Here is a 16,119-nt window from a genome sequence, read left to right on the forward strand (position 1 = left end):
CAAAATTAAACGAAATAAACATTTGAAATATATGAGTTTGTATGTAATGTATGAATATAATATACAAGTTTCACTTTTTAAATGGAATTACTGAAATCAATCTACTTTTTCATGATATTCTAATTTTATGACCAGCACCTGTATATGTATCACAAAGGGTGTATGAATGGTGGATTTGGACCCAAAATGCAGATATCAAAAACTTATAAACAATGGTGACACCAGGAACACACGAGGGAACCAAACTGAACATGACAGCAAACAAACAAACGATGAACCAGTGGGTATGACAAGTAGATGACCAGGTTTTAAAGGCAAAGGGTGATTGGTAAGTGGACACAGGTGAACTGACTAGCAAATGAGGGTGTAGCTGGCTGACAGGTACTGAACTGAGGACAGGTGAATAATGACAGAAGACACAGAGGGCACAGGGAGCAAAGCTAAACATAAAACTAAACACAGTAACAACAAAGAAATAAAACTGAATTACAGAAAATAAAGTTAATACAAAAGACACTAAAAATAACAGAATAAATCCTGACACTATGCTGTATTTGCATTCTTCTGTTGTTGTGTTTTATTAGTTGCTGTGTCACATGGTTTTAGAGGTTTCCTGCTGCTGTTATATTGTGGAGGGTTTTTGTACGAGAAAGCCACTATCTTTGTCACTGTGCATACTTGCTGCTCCAAAATATTCTCCACTGTCTTCAGGGTATTTTAGGTTTTGGATATGAAGAGAGGCTTCTTTCTCTCCATCTCCAGTCACACTGAAGCGACTCTCGAACGTAGCCTCAACCTTTGGGGTTTTAAAATACATGTAGGCTATGAGCTTCAGGGCAGTGTCTCCTGGTGATCTCTGATACCACAGAATCGTGTCGTAGCTCGGGACTTCATGTCTCAGGGTCAGACTGATGTTCTCATTCGACTGAGTCAGAAGTTCAGCTGGAGACTGAAACACTTGTTTTTCTTTAGTGAGATACACACCTGCACAAAAAGTGATATTGCAATTAAAAAAGAAAATTATGCAGCTTTTCATCATTTTGTTTCAAAAACAAAAGTCAAAGTCGTTTTATTTGTCTTCCTTGGGGGAAAATTTCTTTGGACAGAGGGGTTACACTGCACAGATACATTGCCCTCATTTATAACATCTCAAGGTTAATAAATACATAAATAAATGAATGAAATCATTTAAAAACAACAACAACAAACGCTGCAACACATGCTCCAACTTCTAAATACCTAAAACATTTAAGTTAAAACAAATTAGAAAGAAAGAAAGACCTTTCATCCAGCATATAGTGATGATGCATAGGAGGAGATGAGCTGGCTTCATGTTGAATGACAGAAGCCGAGAGTCTCTGCTGTTTTGTTTATTAGAAGGTGGGGCAGGAAATGGGCTGTTTTTAAGATTATAAGACAATAAGAATGTATTCCAGTAGGACAGGAGGGTAATTTAGTCATAAGATGTGATGCTGACATGTTAAGTTGGAAACTTAACATAAAAGTCATACAAGTTTAACTTCTATTGCCTGTCAATTGAATGTCAAAAAAGGGCATGGATGAAAATCCAGCACAAACACTGTCATAATAAACAACAAAACTAATTATGTACAGTAATATGAAAAATGAATTTCTACCTGTCTTTTAATTCTAGGGTTTTACAAATCAGGGCATAATTTTCACAAGCTGTCTTTTCAGTAATTATTTTTTTTCCATTTTGGGGTTTATCTTATTTTTTTGTGTGTGTGATTTGTTCTGTTTACTGTTTTTTTTAGTACTTTTTGTGAGTCAACCTATGCTCCTCAGTCCTGCCTCGCCCATAGACCCGTTCCCTGTTTTTATTAGGCTACCTGTCTCCAATCCTCTCATCAGTCCCAGTCCACTATTGTGCCCCATGCCTGTCCAGTTAGCCTCCGTGTCTCCTTGAGTTTCAATGTATTTTCTTGTGAGCTGTAACTGCAACAACTTACAAGACATTTATAATACAATTGCAGTTTGATTTAAAATAAGAAATGCAGAACATTACTTACACTTGTTTATTTCGTTAACCTTTATTTAACCAGGCAAATCCCACTGAGATCACAGATCTCTTTTTAAAGGGAGGCTTGGGCCTGAAGGCAGCCTAACATGCATGTTTTTACACGGTGGGAAGAAAACTGGAGTACTCAAAGATAACCCACGCAAACTCCACACAGAAAGACCCCTGGTCCAACCTGAGGTTTAAATCCAGGATCTTCTTGCTGTGAGGCAACAGTGCCAACCACTAATCCACCGTGCTGCCAGCTATACATATTTTTTTTACAACTTTGACTTTTCTCAATTTTTTCTTCACAAGGTTCCTTTAAACACTATATTTGCACTAATTTAAAGTGGAGTTCTTCTGTTGTTGTGTTTTATTAGTTGCTGTGTCACATGGTTTTAGAGGTTTCCTGCTGCTGTTATATTGTGGAGGGTTTTTGTACGAGAAAGCCACTATCTTTGTCACTGTGCATACTTGCTGCTCCAAAATATTCTCCACTGTCTTCAGGGTATTTTAGGTTTTGGATATGAAGAGAGGCTTCTTTCTCTCCATCTCCAGTCACACTGAAGCGACTCTCGAACGTAGCCTCAACCTTTGGGGTTTTAAAATACATGTAGGCTATGAGCTTCAGGGCAGTGTCTCCTGGTGATCTCTGATACCACAGAATCGTGTCGTAGCTCGGGACTTCATGTCTCAGGGTCAGACTGATGTTCTCATTCGACTGAGTCAGAAGTTCAGCTGGAGACTGAAACACTTGTTTTTCTTTAGTGAGATACACACCTGCACAAAAAGTGATATTGCAATTAAAAAAGAAAATTATGCAGCTTTTCATCATTTTGTTTCAAAAACAAAAGTCAAAGTCGTTTTATTTGTCTTCCTTGGGGGAAAATTTCTTTGGACAGAGGGGTTACACTGCACAGATACATTGCCCTCATTTATAACATCTCAAGGTTAATAAATACATAAATAAATGAATGAAATCATTTAAAAACAACAACAACAAACGCTGCAACACATGCTCCAACTTCTAAATACCTAAAACATTTAAGTTAAAACAAATTAGAAAGAAAGAAAGACCTTTCATCCAGCATATAGTGATGATGCATAGGAGGAGATGAGCTGGCTTCATGTTGAATGACAGAAGCCGAGAGTCTCTGCTGTTTTGTTTATTAGAAGGTGGGGCAGGAAATGGGCTGTTTTTAAGATTATAAGACAATAAGAATGTATTCCAGTAGGACAGGAGGGTAATTTAGTCATAAGATGTGATGCTGACATGTTAAGTTGGAAACTTAACATAAAAGTCATACAAGTTTAACTTCTATTGCCTGTCAATTGAATGTCAAAAAAGGGCATGGATGAAAATCCAGCACAAACACTGTCATAATAAACAACAAAACTAATTATGTACAGTAATATGAAAAATGAATTTCTACCTGTCTTTTAATTCTAGGGTTTTACAAATCAGGGCATAATTTTCACAAGCTGTCTTTTCAGTAATTATTTTTTTTCCATTTTGGGGTTTATCTTATTTTTTTGTGTGTGTGATTTGTTCTGTTTACTGTTTTTTTTAGTACTTTTTGTGAGTCAACCTATGCTCCTCAGTCCTGCCTCGCCCATAGACCCGTTCCCTGTTTTTATTAGGCTACCTGTCTCCAATCCTCTCATCAGTCCCAGTCCACTATTGTGCCCCATGCCTGTCCAGTTAGCCTCCGTGTCTCCTTGAGTTTCAATGTATTTTCTTGTGAGCTGTAACTGCAACAACTTACAAGACATTTATAATACAATTGCAGTTTGATTTAAAATAAGAAATGCAGAACATTACTTACACTTGTTTATTTCGTTAACCTTTATTTAACCAGGCAAATCCCACTGAGATCACAGATCTCTTTTTAAAGGGAGGCTTGGGCCTGAAGGCAGCCTAACATGCATGTTTTTACACGGTGGGAAGAAAACTGGAGTACTCAAAGATAACCCACGCAAACTCCACACAGAAAGACCCCTGGTCCAACCTGAGGTTTAAATCCAGGATCTTCTTGCTGTGAGGCAACAGTGCCAACCACTAATCCACCGTGCTGCCAGCNATATATATATATATATATATATATGTATATATATATATATATATATATGTAAATGTTTGTGTATACTTGTCAAAAATTTGATGATTCTGCTTTGATGTCCTTTCCTATCTTTTGTAGCTTTCTGATTTTCTTCATATCATAACTTTCAAATTATTCTCATTCTTCCTTCTAACTGCCTGGTCCTGTGGCCACCTGTCTACAATCTTCTCATCAGCCCCAGTCCATTTGTTCTCCTAGTCTGCATTTTCCTGCAATGCACTATTGTGATCCATGTCTGTCCAGTTAGCCTTAGTGTCTCCTTGAGTTTTATGTTTTTTGTAAGTTGTTGCTGTAAGATCAGCTTTTTCTTCCTGCTTTTTTTTCTTCAATAAATCTTTAAGTTTTTATTGAAGCTCCTCATGTTTGTCTGCATACTTGGATTATTCGTACCACTAAACATGACAATCATAAAACCGATCTGGTCATTACCAGGTTCTAATTTTATTCAAATCTAACCTCAAGTGAACAAATAACACCCAACAGATTCCAGCATCTCATTATTTATTAAACATAAACTGGTTCCATCCAGTCCCTGATCCAGCAGCTTGTAGGACCTCCTTCAGTATTTCACGTGGTTGTGGAGGAATTTTGTCCCACTGGTTTTTTTTCTTGCTTTAGTGCTACTTCAGTCGCTTCAGATTAGGTGCTGTTGGGCTCATTGTTCTGCTGAAAGTCAAGAAAAATAAATGCTGAAGTTTTCTTAGTTCATGCATGAAATGCCGAGAATCTATGGTCTACAGAGGAGTTCACGGTCAACTCAACAACTTCAAGGAGCTCAAAATGATCCCAAATTAATTGGCCCTCTACCACTATTATGGCAGTTGGTATGCAGTATCTTTTATTCTGGTAGTAATAAATTAATACTAATATTCAGAAAAAATGTTCATAGTACAATTAATATGACATAAAAAAATAGAATATTTTAAATTTATCTAGCAATGATCTCTCCAAACCAAAATATAACCATGACAGCAGGTGTTTTCCATTTCTTATTCAAAACCACCAATGATGATGACTGGGTGGGTTTTTGTAAAGTACACAGAAGAGTTTTCTCAATGTGCCTCTCGTGCTGCACAGTAGTATGTTGCACTATGCTCTTGTTGTACAGCGTCAATTACAAGAGAAGCGTTTTTTGCTGTATTCCCACTCAAATCACCAGAAATGTTAAAATCAGATTTGTATTCCATTGTTACAGCCTTTAAGTACAAATATCCAATAAGTTTCAAAGCTGTATCATCTGGTGACCTCTGGTACCAGAGCATTATCCAGAAGTCAGTTCTGCCATGGGTGCAGAAAATCTGTACTTTGTCACCAGGTTTTGTGATGAGATCAGAGTGGGACTGATGGACATCAAGGCTAAGACTAAAGCCTGGAACGACAACAAAAATATATATTAAGTTTACAACTTAGAACAAGCCTTTGTAAATTCAATGAATTAACACTTTTTAAATAATTACCTGGTAGGCAGCAGGAAATGAGGAGGCAGATTAATTTATTTTTTATCAACATGTTTTTGGTAGTTTAGCTTCCAGAAATATACAGTTTTGCAGATGTCATTTGAAATCTGTGACAGAATGAGAATCAACTCAAAGGTCAGTGGATAAATAAAGACAAAAGAGAAGTGAAGCATAACCCTCAATGTGCTGCAATAAATGCAGCTTGCTGGGAGGAGTTATTGGTGATGTTGAAGAAGGGAGTGGCTTTATTTTTACTTACAGCCACGGTAAAAGAGATTTAAAGTTTTTACGTATCAGAACATAATAAAACTGATCTGATTTTTACCAGCATCTAAACTAAATCAAATCAAATCTCAAGTGAACAAAAACACACAACAGATTCCACAATGTCGTTGTTTATTAAAGACAAACAAAGACGAGATGGAAAAGCTGTGTGAGTAAAAACTAAACACACTCCTGCACAGGATTTCAGAGGTTCAGTATCAGCCAGGAGTTTCTGATCAAATATTTTGATAAACTGATAAATCATCAGTGTGAGCACCTCAATAAAAGCAAGAGTTTTGTCAGTTTGCTGCTTTGGAGCATACAGGTGTGTGTTAACATAATGCCGAGATAAAAAAAAAACTTCAGCAATGATCTTAGAACAGGAACTGTTGTTGCCCATAAATCTAAAAAGGCTCAAGGGTCATTTTCAAACTATTTGAAGTCGATCATTCTACAGAGAGAAGAGTTATTCACAAGTGAAAGTAGTTAAGACAGCAGCCAATATTCCCATGAGTGGATGTCCCAGCAAATTCACCCCGAAGGTCAGACTGTGCACTGCTCACAGAAATGAGCCTTATCTCAGACTCCACAAGCCTCAGTTAGCAGGTTAAAGGTTAAAGGTCATAACAGGACAACTAGAAAAAGATTGAATGAGTACGGCTAGTTTGGAAGGCTTGCAGGAGAAAACCTCCTTAAAAAATACATCAGCGTGATATATCAGCACAATCACCTCAGCTTACAGCACAGTGGTGGAGACCTGATGGTTTGGGTTTGTTATGCAGCAGGTTCTTGGCACCTTGCAGTTATTGAGTTAACCATGAACTCCTCTGTAAGAGGAGACTAGATTATTTTATTGTCTTGATACGTATAACCCACAAATTAAAAGACAGTGGACTTTCTTCTTTTTGCTAAGCGATCATAAATAAGATGTTTAATTTAACTGCACTGAAAAAAAAACTTTTTTTGTTGTGTTGTCCTTTTCCACTTTGCCTGGCTGGTGTCAATTCCATAAGGCCACAATAACACAAGAGGTAAATAACTACGCATTCACAAACACACCATTTACGATCATAAAACAACCAAACATGCACATTTATATTATTGTTGTTGTTGTAAAAGAAACCCTGGAGTAAAGACAAAGAAAATATATAAGCTTTACACAGAAAATACCACAGAACTTGTGCTAACCCCCCACAACTATGCATTTCTAAAAACTGATGTATACACACGTACCAAAAATGAGATAAGTTGGGGGAAAAAATTGTAGCAGGTGCTTGGGAGCCGGTCTGAGAACCCCAAGACCACAAAAAAACTAATAGTTTCAGTTTTTGTAAAGATCAGAAGAGATTTTTGCTATTGTGCTCTACTCGCTGCACAGTAGTAAACTGCACTATGCTCATGTTTAATATTTTTGATTTGCAGAGATCCAATCTTTGTTCCAGTTCCTCCCAAATCTCCATTAAGATTGAAATGATCTTCATACTGGTCTTCCATTTTGACATTCTGGTAGTACAGATATCCAGTGAGTTTCAGAGCAGTGTCTCCCGGTGGCTGCTGGTACCAGAGCATCACTCTGTAGTCAGTTTTATCATGGCTGCAAAAAATCTCCACCTTTTCACCAGGACTTTTGAAGAGATCAGAGTGAGACTGACGAACCTCAAGTCCCAGACTAAACACTGAACGAAAAAAGACGCAGAGACAAAAGTTATTAAAATCATTAATGTTGTTAAATTATTTCAACAATATTAAGAGATCATTGACTTCAAGCAACCTTTTACCTGAGAGGAAACACAAAAGCAGCAATTGGATCATGCTGCCTTCTACACAAAAACTAAAACGTTTTTTTATTACCAATAATTAGATTTGGCTGATATTAGACAGATTCAGCTGAAGGTTCACTTTGCTGACTGAGTTTGTGGTGGCTGACAGAGAGGATGGCTTACAAAACAAGAGCTGGGAGGGGCTTGTTCAGACTCTGATTTAAAACTATGAACAAAAACCGATCCAGAGTTTTTGTATGATGAAGCATGGGTTTGCAGTTAATGTGCATAGCTAGCTGCACAGTAGTAAACTGCACTATGCTCATGTTTAATACTTTTGATTTGCAGAGATCCATTTTTTGCTGCATCTCCTCCCAAATCTCCAGTAAGATTGAAATGATCTTCATATTGGTCTTCCATTTTGACAGTCCGGTAGTTCAGATATCCAGTGAGTTTCAGAGCAGTGTCTCCCGGTGGCTGCTGGTACCAGAACATCATTGTATAGTCAGTTTTGTCATGGCTGCAAAAAATCTCCACCTTTTCCCCAGGATGTTTGATGAGATCAGAGTGAGACTGACGAACCTCAAGTCCCAGACTAAACACTGAACAAAGAAAGCACACAGACAAACATTATTAAATTCATAAATGTTGTTACATTATGTCCACATTATTAAGAGCTAGTTGACTTCAAGGAAACTATTACCTGAGAGGAAACACAAAAGCAGCAAATGGATCATGATGCTTTCTCCACAAAAGCTCAGACGTTTTTTTGTTAACATTAATTTAGATTTGGCTGTTATTGTTATAGAAAGATTCAGCTGAAGCTTATTTTCCTGACTGAGTTTGTGGTGGATCACAAAGATGATGGCTTACAAAACACGAGCTGGGAGGGGCTTGTTCAGACTCTGATTTAAAACTATGAACAAAAACCAATCCAGAGTTTTTGTATGATGAAGCATGGGTTTGCAGTCGATGTGCATAGCTAGCTGCACAGTAGTAAACTGCAGTGTGTTCAGCCTTTAGGTTTGTGATGAACAGAGAACCATTCTTTGCCTTTTCTCCACTCATGTCTCCAATGATTTTAAAATGTTTATCAAACATCTCCTCGTGTTCTTTGGTGTTGTAGTAGACATGTCCAATGCGCTTCAGAGCTTGGTCTCCAGTGGTTTTTTGATACCAGTGCATAGATGTGTAGTCAGTCTTCCCATGGCTGCAAACAAGCTGGATTTTGTCTCCAGGTTTTCTTAAGGCTTCTGGGGGTGTTTGCCTGACTTCAACACCCAAAGAAAGATCTAGAAAGAAAAAATAAAATAATTGCTTTAGAAATTGTAGATAAATTAGAATACCTAACTCAGTAAAGTAATTACCTATGAGCAAAAATATAAGGAAAAATGTCACCATGATGACCTGCATTGTTACATACATGAATATGTATGAGTTAAACTTTTCACTATAGTCTCTTTTATGAACACTCCCCTCCCTTATTCTACTACCACCACCACCCTCATCTTTTCATACCTGATAAATTAAACTGAGAGGTCCTTATGGAGCTCCAGCACCATCTACTGGAAAGTGAAGCAGCAAAGTTATTTTTTTACATGCTTTAATAGATGAATTGACAGTCAGTTTTTGTTCAGCTGTTCACACTCCTCACATCACCGTGTTTACTGACGGCACAGAAATACACTCCACTGTCATCATGCTGCACGTTTTTTACTGTAAGAGCTCCAGTCTCAATGGTGTCTTTGACAGCTGAGTATTTCATTTGAGAGCCTCCACTGTAATCTGGCTGTCCACCAAACACTGTGTACACAATCTGGGACATGGTCTCCCCTGGACGCTGTCTGTACCAGTACATCTGGTTGTGACCTTTATCTCTGGTGTGGCTGCACTTCATCTCCACAGATTGGGAAGCATTAATCCATCTGATTTCAGGATTCTGGATTACATGTTGGCAATGACCTGTAGGAGAAAGACACTTAAAATGATTTGTTGTTTTACAGAAGAAGTGACTTTTGTTTCAGGTATTGCATATAAAATATTCAAATATCAGCTCCACTGAAAGAGTCAAAATTGAAATGCTTATCAAGTGACCCATACATAAGTAAAACTAAATTGTAAGAAGCTACATATCTGCTACAGAACTACAGCTTTGTTCTTTTACCTTGTAGCCACAAAGACAGAATTATAAATGTGAAAAGTATTTGAGCCATCATCAGTTCTACATTGAGTCGCAGCCACTGATGATGTGCTTTTGTTGAAGCCTGCTGTCATTTAAAAAGAAAGTAGGAGGGTTAAAGCCATTGTTCTGTTGTAAGAACCTCCCACTCCAATCCCTGATTAAATCAGAGGAAAGAGCAATATTCATGATAATGCAGGTGCATGGGGCTGTGAACTGTAATACAAAGTAAAAAACTGTGATAAACAGGTTTTTGTACTGAGGAGCAGTGTTATGCAACACTGTGGTAACTAGCAGCACAGAAGTAAACTCCACTGCTGTTCAGATCAAGTCCTTTAATTGTTAATGTGCAGTTTTCGCCTTTGTTTGCTCCCCCTTCAATCTCCACGTTCACTCCTTTCTCTAAATTTCCTTTGCCTGCTAACAGGTATCCCAGAAGCTGCATGTTTCTGTCTGATTGTTTGTACCACAGGATTCGGTTGTAGTTGTTGCTGTTGTGATAACATTGGACTTTAGCTTCATTGTTGGAGGTTTTGTACATTTCTGGTGGATACTGCCGGACTGTGTCACTGGGAGAGGAACCTGTGGGAAGACAAAGAGCATTATGTTCATTAAATCAGAAAACTGAACAACCATTAACCCAGTATTACAACTGAAAACTTATTTTTTTAAATTCATTTGCATTACCTGGGATCAACATGAATTTGTAAATAATGCCAACAAAAAAGATAAACATTTTGTGTTCTCCAAACATTTTGTTATCCATGCACTGGCAGGTATACTATTTCCAACCTTGTTTTGTCAACTGCTGCCACTTCAGCAAAACAAATGTTTTATTATTAGATGGGCGGTGTCATACTTGATCTACTTCCTGTTACTGTCAAACTCTTATGCAGACTCAGACTTTACAGAGACAGTTTAGATTAAATATCTACATGCAGACATACTGCCACCCAATGAGAGTAAATAGAACTGTTTGGGGTTTGATTTGTAATGAAGAAAATGAAAATCAGAAGGTTTTTGCATTGAGGATATTTGGCATGCAGCACTGTGGTAGCTGGCAGCACAGAAGTACACAGCGCTGCTGTTCAGACTGAGTCTTTCAATTGTTAACGTGCAGATTTGGCCTTTATCTGCACCTCCCTCCATGCTCACATTCACTCCAGTCTCTGGATTACTAAAACTTTTATACATGCGTCCCATGAACTGTAGTTGTCTGTTTTTTAACTGTTTGTACCAAAGGATTTGGTCATAGTTGTCAATAATGTGTGAACAGTGGATTTTGGCTTCGTCTCCAGGATTTCTATGGATGTCAACTGGATTCTGCTGGACTCTGTCATTAAGAAAACCTGTGAAGAAACAAGAGTTGTTTAAATCATTACATGAATCCAGGCACACACATGTAGAGTGCAATGTTAAAAATCGCAATAATAATAAATAAAATAAAACCTTAATGGAAATAAAAAGTGAGGAGCTGATTTTGTTTTCAAAAACTGAAATCAAAATGTTGAAATTACCTGAAATCAGAACAGAGTTTAAACTCATGCAAATGAATAATGCAATCATTTTGTCAGGGTTCTGAAAAAAGATTGTTTCTGCTCTTCTTTTTAGGTAAACCTTCCTTGTTCATAATGTGGGTGGTGTCTTCAAAGATCCTCCTCTCAAATGTAGAACTGCAATGGCGTTTGATCTTGTCCACACACATCAGTGTTTCATTTTAAAGATCCTACCATTGATTATCTGGGGAGAGAATACAGGTGCCAGGAACATCATGTTTTCTGCACTGAGGAGTTGTGACTTTTAGAGCTGTGGTAACTAGCAGCACAGAAGTAAACTGCACTGCTGCTCAAACTGAGTCCTTCAGTTGTTAATGTGCAGTTTTGGCCTTTATTAGCATTCCCATCTATCTTTACATTCACTCCGTCCTTTGGAAAGGCAATGTTTGCTAACATGTATCCTAAGAACTGTATTTGTTTATTCTTCATTTGCTTGTACCAGAGGATCCTATCATATCTGTCAATCATGTGTGAACAGTGGATCTTTGCAGTTTGGTCCCGGTCTTTGTACATTTAAGATGGACTCTAAACTGTGTGAGCAGTTGGTGGAACATCCATAGAAATCCTGGAGACGAAGCCAAAATCCACTGTTCACACATTATTGACAACTATGACCAAATCCTTTGGTACAAACAGTTAAAAAACAGACAACTACAGTTCATGGGACGCATGTATAAAAGTTTTAGTAATCCAGAGACTGGAGTGAATGTGAGCATGGAGGGAGGTGCAGATAAAGGCCAAATCTGCACGTTAACAATTGAAAGACTCAGTCTGAACAGCAGCGCTGTGTACTTCTGTGCTGCCAGCTACCACAGTGCTGCATGCCAAATATCCTCAATGCAAAAACCTTCTGATTTTCATTTTCTTCATTACAAATCAAACCCCAAACAGTTCTATTTACTCTCATTGGGTGGCAGTATGTCTGCATGTAGATATTTAATCTAAACTGTCTCTGTAAAGTCTGAGTCTGCATAAGAGTTTGACAGTAACAGGAAGTAGATCAAGTATGACACCGCCCATCTAATAATAAAACATTTGTTTTGCTGAAGTGGCAGCAGTTGACAAAACAAGGTTGGAAATAGTATACCTGCCAGTGCATGGATAACAAAATGTTTGGAGAACACAAAATGTTTATCTTTTTTGTTGGCATTATTTACAAATTCATGTTGATCCCAGGTAATGCAAATGAATTTAAAAAAATAAGTTTTCAGTTGTAATACTGGGTTAATGGTTGTTCAGTTTTCTGATTTAATGAACATAATGCTCTTTGTCACATTTCTGGTGGATTCTGCTGGACTGTGTCACTGGGAGAGGAACCTGTGGGACGACAAAGAGCATTATGTTCATTAAATCAGATATTTAGAAATGTTTAATTAATTTGAAAGCATTACCTGCGATCAACATGAATTTAAAAATGATGCCAACAAAAACGATGAACATTTTGTGTTCTCCAAACATTTTGTTGTCCTTGCATTGGCAGGTATACTACTTGCAACCTTGTTTTGTCAACTGCTGCCACGTCAGTAGACAAATGTTTTATTATTAGATGGGCGGTGTCATTTTTGATCTACTTCCTGTTCATCTCAAACTCTTATGCAGACTCCAACTTTACAGAGTCGGTTTAGATTAAATGTCTACATGCAGACATACTGCCACCCAACGACAATGAATAGAACTGTTTGGGGTTTTCAAGTAAATCTTCCCTGATCATAATATGGGTGGTGTCTTTGAAGATCCATTGATCCATTTTCTTCATTCCTGGTCATTGGGAGCTGGTGCTTATGTCCAGCAGTCACTGTGGTCCTGGTCTTTGTACATTTCAGATGGACTCTGTTGGGTTTTTGTCATTGAGTGAGGAGTCTGTGGAACAAAACTAATATGAAATAAAACACATTGCAGAAATTCTCAATGGAAAATAAATCAAAATTTGAAAAAAATATATTTCCTCCATCTGCTGAATTTTGAATATCCATTAAAGTTAGGCAAACACCAGTGATCACCATGCAAAATTTTATAAATCAAATTAAAGACATTGTTATTGTGTATTTCCTGCATGTTGTTCGTTTGATTATCCATTTGGGTGCATCCAATATTGTTTTTTGTATCTCGGTGGGCCTTAATGCACGTTCTCCTTATGAGCTGCCACTTTGCAGTGTAAATATACTGCCACCTTGTGAATAACAATAAAATAATCAAAGCCCAAATTAAATCCCAAAGCCGACACACATTTTATTTCTGACTGAATGAAGTCTAAAATGTGCAGTCCAGTTTAATTTATTGAAAATAAACTAGTTCTCTGCTGATTTTTTTTTTATATGTTAAAAATTTTTCTTTGTAAAATATAGGTTGTTTATTCTTCTCACTTTACCAGATCAGAATAGAGAAATGAGCAAAGATTGGTGAAGTTCCAGGAGGGGAGTCAGAGCAGACAGCCTGCAGGTTAAATTGACTTCTCCTGTTTTCATGTAGGAGGCTTAAATGATAGAGAGGAGTGGCTGGAGTGTTTACTATGGATTGATTCACAGACAAGCTCAAGAAGCACAGTGAGGATTCTGCAAGGAGACACAGGTAGGTAAACAAATGGCAAAATTAGAAAATGCCCTCTGAAAATAATTTATAAGACCGTGGTTGAGACATTAGCTAACACCATGTGACTTTCAAAGGGACCAACAAAGAATCACAGTACAGCTCAGCCTTAAGTATGGTTTGGTGTAATCAAGGTGATTACCCACAGCTGCACCAGGTGCTGGCAGGCCCAGCACCGCCCAATCACAGCCCTCGGAGCTCAACCTGCAATTAAGGTGATTATTGTAGAACACAGGGCTAAACAAAAACAGGAATCCTGACATTAACACTATAGTCATCGACTTGATTCATAAAGTTTAACAGTGGTTTGCAGGCAGTGCTGTGATCAGTGCACCTGCTGGTCTTTTATTTCTGCTGCTTATATTTATAGTTCACTTACTTTTTCCACGATCTGCACTGCAATCTGCTCTCAAACCGAAGACTTCAATTAAAAAGAGAAAAATACACTCAATTTGGCATGTTTAGCCATGTCATCTTTCTTCCCACTTTTTAATCCTCACACCACTTCTTTTTTTATATCTGTGGCAGGCATCTTTCAGAGGCCCAGCTTGTGGAAACCCTGGCTCAGTAGAACAGCCCCTCAAATGCATACTAAATGTCAGCTGGTTGTGTGAGAGCAAGGTGCATGTGTTCGCAGCCCAGTCTTCTTTGTTTTAATCATCAAGAAATATAAAAAGAATTTGATATTAATTTAACACTGCCCCTCAAGGCCCATAGGCCTAGCCACTGGGAGTTCCCCCGGTGATCATGATTGGCCATTTCTGCCAATGGTCCCTGGTCATCCCTCTGCAGGAGGAATACTGGATGGTGAAAACAAAGCATCATGCATGTCAGCTGGGCAGGGGTAAAGCCTCTACCAACACCTGTCAGTATCACTTTCCAGCATCATAAACAAGTTCAGCAGAAAGCAGAGAGAAATCTGGGGCACAGCCTGAAAGCAGAAGTTTGCCAGACCAGGTCTGTGGATGGAGGTTCTAGCCAGTATCTCTCTCTCTCCTACAGGGCTGGTGTGTGACTGGGTGATGAGGTTATGTTGCATCAAATAATGCTGGTAGGGATCTGCACATGGCTGCCTTCGGCCCGCTGGGTGGCACGCTGAAGGCAGCCATTTCCAGAGCAGTTATAATGTTCCCCCTGGTCGCTTTGAGACCTAAACATGGGCTGTGCTTTAACTTTTTTTTTATCCAACCATTACTGATTTTATGACTTCTTAGAACAATTTTTTTTTTTACTTTTAATCTGTGTTTTTTAACTTTTTTATTTCTGGCTTATTTTAATTAGGTGTTTTTATTGGAACAAAAAATTCACACTAAAAACTGGTCTTTTGAGAGCTATTGCACTTGTATTTTAGGAAAAGATTTAACCACTTTAACATCTTGGCTTTATGTAAAGAAAATTCTTGACTAATATGAACAAATTGGAATCTATCAGATAAATATAGATCAGACCATCTTATAATCCCAATATCATGTTCAAGGCTCTGTAATAGATTATTGTGATCAATTGTATCACAATATCAACTGATGAGGAACCTTTGACAGAGGTAAGAAAGATGGGATTTTGTTTGTCTTCATAGAACCATCTATCTATCTATCTATCTATCTATCTATCTATCTATCTATCTATCTATCTATCTATCTATCTATCTATCTATCTATCTATCTATCTATCTATCTATCTATCTATCTATCTATCTATCTATCTATCTATCTATCTATCTATCTATCTATCTATCTATCTATCCATCATCTGTACCCTTTAATTCTGGCATTGGGCAAGAGATGGGGTACACTATGGATAGGTTGCCAGCTCATCACATGAATCTTATGAAGTCATCATTACTGTTTTAGAGCTGCGACTCTGTCAGTCTGACCACAGTACAGTAATAAACCTGGAGCTGTTTTTGTTGTCATCTATTCTAGCTTTGGAAAAGGCTTTCTTAAAATGTAACTGTTTCTCCTGATTCTGCTTTAAAGTTCACAGGTCTGACTTAGACAGTACCAAGGAGCCAACCTCTTCTGATTGATTACATTCTGCATATCCTTTGTGTGGCTGCAATGTATTTTTACTTTGTAACCCTGGTCTTTTCATTGTATGAGGGTTTGATATAACTACCATCAATCATTTGACCTGGGTTTATGACAAGTCAGAAAAGAAACATTTATGTAGAATATTTC

General features: G+C 37.8%; 4 gene segments (V, D, J or C); all 4 read right to left on the minus strand.

Annotated features, from left to right (window-relative positions):
* Positions 1–588: 588 nt before the first annotated feature.
* Positions 589–1,828, minus strand: LOC108233952. The segment is given in 2 exon segments: positions 589–984; positions 1,282–1,828. Coding segments are annotated over 2 exon segments (414 nt in total).
* A 39-nt stretch (positions 1,829–1,867) lies between these two features.
* Positions 1,868–3,649, minus strand: LOC108233945. The segment is given in 2 exon segments: positions 1,868–2,800; positions 3,098–3,649. Coding segments are annotated over 2 exon segments (414 nt in total).
* A 3,556-nt stretch (positions 3,650–7,205) lies between these two features.
* On the minus strand, positions 7,206–7,872 carry LOC112450575. The segment is given in 2 exon segments: positions 7,206–7,537; positions 7,640–7,872. Coding segments are annotated over 2 exon segments (357 nt in total).
* Positions 7,873–9,239: 1,367 nt separating this feature from the next.
* On the minus strand, positions 9,240–9,878 carry LOC119617413. The segment is given in 2 exon segments: positions 9,240–9,583; positions 9,786–9,878. Coding segments are annotated over 2 exon segments (381 nt in total).
* Positions 9,879–16,119: the final 6,241 nt, after the last annotated feature.

The sequence above is a fragment of the Kryptolebias marmoratus genome, linkage group LG10 (assembly GCF_001649575.2).
Source record: "Kryptolebias marmoratus isolate JLee-2015 linkage group LG10, ASM164957v2, whole genome shotgun sequence".
NCBI classification, from domain to species: Eukaryota; Metazoa; Chordata; class Actinopteri; order Cyprinodontiformes; family Rivulidae; genus Kryptolebias; species Kryptolebias marmoratus.